This window comes from Fulmarus glacialis, unplaced genomic scaffold (assembly GCF_000690835.1).
Source record: "Fulmarus glacialis isolate BGI_N327 unplaced genomic scaffold, ASM69083v1 scaffold16413, whole genome shotgun sequence".
Lineage (NCBI taxonomy): Eukaryota > Metazoa > Chordata > Aves > Procellariiformes > Procellariidae > Fulmarus > Fulmarus glacialis.
Window position 1 is genome coordinate 47,149 of NW_009203720.1, and position 6,000 is coordinate 53,148.

The following is a 6,000-nucleotide window of genomic DNA, read 5'->3' on the forward strand; positions in this document are numbered from 1 at the left end:
TGGGACAGTACAAAGACAGAGCAAACTAGAAGAAAAGCAAACTAGAAACAAGTTCTGTTTTTCAAGTCATTTGGAGCTTTTCCTTTGATAAAGATTTCTTCATTTTAAATTACAAAACCAAAACCTTTGATCATCTGATAGGAATGCAAAATCTTAAATCTAAAGTAGATTAAACAGAAGAGATTCGATAACTGAATATTATTTTAAAAGCATACGGTATTATTGTCCCATCCTAGTTTAAGTCCTTTCAGCCAAGCTTTTTGCCGACAGCTTTGTTGCTTTTTCATCCTCTACTTTTTTTATTACTATTTTTTAAAAGAGGCAATAGCTATAGGAAAAGACGCAGGCAGAAGCAAACTAACAGCTACAGTACATCTCCTCCTCCTTGGAAGAGAACCAAGAAAGCAACAGGTGGAGGTACAAGTTGCCACAGAACATGCTGCTCAAGAGCACCGAGCACGTCACTAAGCAGTAGAAGCAAAAGCTACAGCATTACTTCACAAAGCAGGAGCTCCAGGCAGGCTAGCAGGTAACAAGTCAACACTTGCAAACCAATTAAAGATACCAAGAGACAACGATCCTATCAAACTGCAGTTTCATTGCCACTTCTCTGATATATTCAGATTATATAATTCATTCCATATTTGTTAGAAATACTCAGTGCTCAGATACAAAGCTGGATATGAACCAGAGACAGGACAGTTTTGTGATTTTTTTTTTTTTTTTTTAAACTTCAATAGCATTGAGAGAAACAAGAAACCTATTCTAGAATAACACTTGTATTTGCTATGTATTTACTTCTATAGTCTGCACTGTAAACTATTTCATATGTGTATTTCTATGATGCCTGCACATAACTGCTCTTCATCTATTCTAAACAGACTTCAAAATACTCTCTGCAAGTTGGAGCAATTCTTAGAATCTTTCCGCACAGTTTCTGTTAAGGTAAGAGTTTTGTAACTGCTAGTTTTTTGGTGAGCAAGAAAAGAGCAAATACTTCCACAAACAAAATCAACTGCTTACTTTTATAGCCACTAGGCATAATATGTAATCTTAAAATTTGAAAGTGCAAATTATGTTATTATGTAGCCTGAATTACTGTTTTCTTTGGATGCCAGACAATTAATATATGAAGACTCTTGTTTTAAATTAGAAACACCATATAGTGTTAACACTTCTTTATGCCAAGATATCACTCATTTCTAATAAAACAATATATCTGAAGTGTAAATAAATTAGTTTAAACAGTACTGCAAATAAATTAGTTTAAACAGTATTGCAATCCAGAATTTCAGAAATGCTACTTGGAAGATAAATTAACCTTAAACAACGTGCACCAGAGCTCAGATTCATCTTAGCTAAGATTAAGACATGTTTGGTCATCTCCCACCAGAACCTCAAAACCTCAGCCAGACACATTCCTCAACAGTTGCGATTTTCAAGGCTACCACATAAAGGGAAAAAAACACCAAACAAGTTTACAATAAAAGTATCTTGTGACAGGGTCATCTGATGCATGTATAGCCCAAACACAATGTGCAAATGCTAGGGACATGCCCCAGGGATGGGGGGGAATATAGCAATCTTATACACCCTTAAACACAGTCCTGTGATAGCAGCATATAAGTGGTTTTTTGCCCCCTTAGACATGGATATCTATGCAGGAACAGCAGAATGCCCACAGTAACACCACAAGGATTAGTACAGTATGTGCTAATAGAACAACCCAGCAGATCCATTTGAAATGCACTTCCATAGACATTTCAAGTAGAATCAATCAGGTTGGAAAAGCTGAAGCTAGTATTTCAAATGTGAGAGCTGAAACAGCACCAAAGCAGCGTAAACGGATTGCCCAGTTTCAAAGCTGAGGGAGGCAAGAAGTCATTTGCTCTCCAATCCCTACATGCAATCTGTACAGAGGCAGAATATTTGTGCTTCATTAGGGTCAAGTAAGTAGACTTCCTCACAGGAGGATTACTAGGGGTTTTTTTAGAACAAACATTGCAGTTTCACTTAGTTTTCATGTCCTGACCAAACCAATTACTGTATTGAAAAAAAATAAGGTACTCTACTGAAGTGTTAACACATTTTGAATCCGAGATTTGAAATGAAACACTAAATCGTGTGGCACATATTCGAAAGGAATTATTAAAATGTAGTGGGATTTTTGACCAAATGAATAATATTTGGCCTTCTGTGTTTTCTGGAGTTGTTTATTTTTCATTTTAAAGCAGCTACAGTAATACCAGGAGGAACTAAATTACCAAAATTAGAGATAGGAAAAAGAACAGTAGTGAGACTCCAGCTCCCTGCCTAGTAAAAGTTTTTGTTGTATCAGTCATTAAACATGTTAAGAGTTCAATGTCAAGATAGTGGCCTAGGAGAAAAGCAAGTGTATTTGGAGTAGAACTTACATTTTCTCTCCTTGATGCTAACCTCATCAGAATAATAGATTACAATTATACTTTTATCCGGATTGACAGTAAATAATCTTTAAACTGGAAAGGCCACCTAGAAGAGCTTCAGTGAAAAGACTGCAGTGAAAAGGGTTAATTAATAAAAGACAAAAAACTTTTATTCTGAATGTTTACTGCTTAATATAGTAACTACAACTGTTTACAAGTTACATCTATTCCAAAACAGACAGACCAAATAAGTCAATTCTAACTGTTTGACTGCAACTATAATATACAAGGAATATTTTCATGACAAGTACAGAAAATTCAGGTTCCTGAGTTCTTCTTGAAAAAAATTCAAAGATGATTAAGTTTAATATTTGATTATACTCATGTCTCCAGTCATGAGAGTGAGACTCTTGCTCCTGCAGTCCTTCTGGAAGATAGTTTTTTCCTTTCCAAGATAAGGATCACTTACCTCTCTCAACTCTGAGAACTGAGGCAGTTTACAGTAAATCAGCTTTTCTTTTGTTGTACTTTAAGTTCCACTGTTTTCCCCACTTTCCCCTTTACCATGATTTCAATACTTCACTTTCTTTAGCTGTCATTTAAGCTTCATATCAGCTAGAGATGTCATGTTTCTCTGAAAAAAACCCAAATTCTATAGCTCTGGAATGAACTACATAATTTTCTTCTCCCCACGGGCCAAACAGCATAGTACTGAAATGTAACAGTTCACATAGGGAATAACTCATTTGGAGCTGTGACAGTAGTAGTCAGCAAGAACCTCCTCATGTTCCCTAATTTATTTCTGGAATATTTGTTCTAGAAGATTCCTTCCACTCATTAGTAAACTTACTTTTTTCATTTCTTCAACATAGGCTATCATGGCTTCTTCTTTGGACATGTCTCCCAAGGCACTCCAAGCATCCCTAGGAAAGAAAGTCGCATACATCTTCAGAGCCTGGATTTTTTCAGCCTGGCCTTAAGGAGGTCAGTTATGTAATGGTCAAAGTTTCTCCAATACAAATAAAATGCAACAATAATTCACAACTTTTTTTTTTTTTTAAAAGTCCAAGTATATCATTTGCTAGGATAATCACACAGTGGTACATCAACAAAGAAGCAACAAACTGAACAGCCTAGGGACTGAAGAGTTCCCCACTGACCAGCTATGATCTTGTACCCAGTAAGTTGTTAACAAGCCCAGATGAGAGACACACACATTTCCCTTTTGTTTATGTTGATTTTTTTTAAAAGACCCTCTGCTACAGAAAAAGAGCGGGCACAGACACTTCAGCCAGCACTTACAAACAGCTGTCAGCAAGTTAGAACAGGCTACAAGAAAAATCTGTCCTTTTTGAGTTTAGTAACCGGGGAAAGAGACATCAATCTAGCAGGCAAATAGTTTAATCATGGCCCCCAGTTACCACAGCAGTTACTTATGACCTAAAAAAACTCCCCCTCTCCAACACAGAAAACTCCAATCAAATTTATCAGTATTGCACTAGGAATCTGTCAGAACACAGATTGGAGTAAAACATTTCCTTACTCAGTCTTGCACTTGATTTGACACTGTCCCTTCCCCGTGCCAGAGTATTTGTCCCACTTACAGCAAAACCCCAAGGTTGGTGGCTCACATTTCAGCTACAACCAACCAGGTGGGTGGAAGCTTACTGCCCTTGTCATCTGCAAAGATATCCCCTTCACCCTGACTTGGGGAGACTAGGGAGGAAGGAAGGAAGGAGAGAAAAAAACAACAAAAAAAAAAGTCAAAGGAATCATTTCACAGATCCCAAGAAGACCATGACCATAAAGACAGCAATAATACTTGTTGTTCAGGACAAATCGTTATTAAAATATAATAAGCAAAGCATTCACATGGCTTTTCAAACAGATCTTAGCAATCTGGTGAATCAGAAGTCTTCCCAGCACAAGGAAAACACAGACAGCAGGAAGCCCTGCCACTGAGCAGACAAACCAGAAAGATACATAAACCAGACCTCTCCCCAAAAGCTTGAAGCTGTATCAATGGCTGTCAATGAGCACTTATTTACTTCAGGCTCACATCATACATGAAAAATTGATAAGGAAGAATTCCAGACACTCATCCACATCACTCATTCTGCAGAGCACCTACAATTTCATTCTACAACATGGGATAAACATTGCAGAGGTACCATGATGGTGCTTGCCCAAGAAAAACCTACCCACCTGCAGAACCTGAGGGAATGTTTTCACCTGCAACTCTGAGAAGTTATAAATTATCTGAGCTAGAAAGTTGGAACACAAGACAGAAAACAAATTCAAGCATCAAAGGTTGTGAATGTTCTTTTTTTAAGAGAGAAATAAACTCACTACTCTTTTTCCAGGTGCCACTCTTCTAAACATCTCCACTCCAAGCATAAAAAAAACCCAAAACAAAACAACAACTCATGAAAAGTTACCATTTATATCTACCAATCGGATCCCAAAATCCAGGTCGTGGAACGTTACAGGGTCCTTGGGTTGCCTGCTTATAAAAGCTATAGAACTTGAGCATCATTTCATTCGTTGGCTGGAATGAACCTAGTGAAAGCATTTAAAAATACAATTACATTGTAATCAAGAACATTAATGAGTATTTTACAAGCTTCGTATTTCTGTGTTTGTTACAGCCTGATTGACAGCAGTACAATTTAAGTCAATGGAGAACATTTACTTCATCTACCATGAACCAGCACCACTGACAATATTTACTTTACAAACAGCAAGTTTCAGATTGAGTTTAAGGGACTACAACCTTTACCACTCCTAAGGTCAGACTCCACAATTAGAATAAAAAGAGAGTAATAAGTAATATAAAGCAAGTATCCTTTCACTCAGTTTAAAGAGACAGCTTTAGCTCCCAGTAAACAAAGTATCTTGCAAGTCACTTTAGTGTCACAAACAGTAACTTACTGAAAGACTCCAGAACTTAAAAAAAAAAAAGAAAAAAGACCAAAAAACCCAACCAAACATATCAAACCCAAAACACAGCCTTCTGCAGTGTTTTTGTTTACTTTCGGTATTTCACAGCACTTTCAATAAGTTTCACTGTTTCTCCCGGTTTTGTTTTCTGTTCTTCCTTTGTGGAACACACTTTTGTAGAGGTAGGAAATGTAAATACAAAACTGTAACAGCTGGCAGGGAAAATTCATAACCAATCCATCAAATCAAATACTTTGACGTTCGATTCTAGTCATTAGGAGAAGTTTACAGTGACTTTTATTTTAATACCTCAACAAACCCAGTTTTACTTACACCAGAATTAATGATGTAATAACCAACTTTTTTTTATTTTTATTACTCTTATCAAAAACATACACTCCGATTTTTTTCCTTTTCCGTTCTGTTAACTCTTTCAGCAGACGGTACTCATGATACCAGCTCCGAAGCCGTCAAACCGACTTCGGGATTTCAGGGAGGCAGCGGCCCTTCCCCGGCGCTCCCGCACCGCACCGCGGGGAGCTGACAGGCCCCCTCCTCCAGGCGCCTGACTGAGGAACTTCTCTCGTGGACTCGGCAGCCCCCGAACCGGCGTTTCTTCAGGAGAGGCGGACAGCAGCACGAAGACCGAGCTTTC

General features: G+C 37.7%; 1 protein-coding gene across 3 annotated transcripts in view; it reads right to left on the reverse strand.

The window, feature by feature from the left end:
• The window catches only part of ACBD5 (acyl-CoA binding domain containing 5), a 28,521-nt gene extending 23,544 nt beyond the window's left edge, over positions 1-4,977 (reverse strand). Inside the window, exons 1-2 of one of the 3 annotated variants that reach the window (XM_009574750.1) lie at positions 4,844-4,977; positions 3,256-3,328 (exon numbers count right to left, since the gene is read on the reverse strand). In XM_009574750.1, coding sequence (XP_009573045.1) covers positions 3,256-3,328; positions 4,844-4,977 — 207 coding nt within the window. Of the gene's footprint in view, positions 1-3,255; positions 3,329-4,843 lie in introns of those variants that run through there. The other 2 variants (XM_009574751.1, XM_009574752.1) reach the window with 2 other exon arrangements.
• Between the last annotated feature and the right edge of the window lie 1,023 nt (positions 4,978-6,000).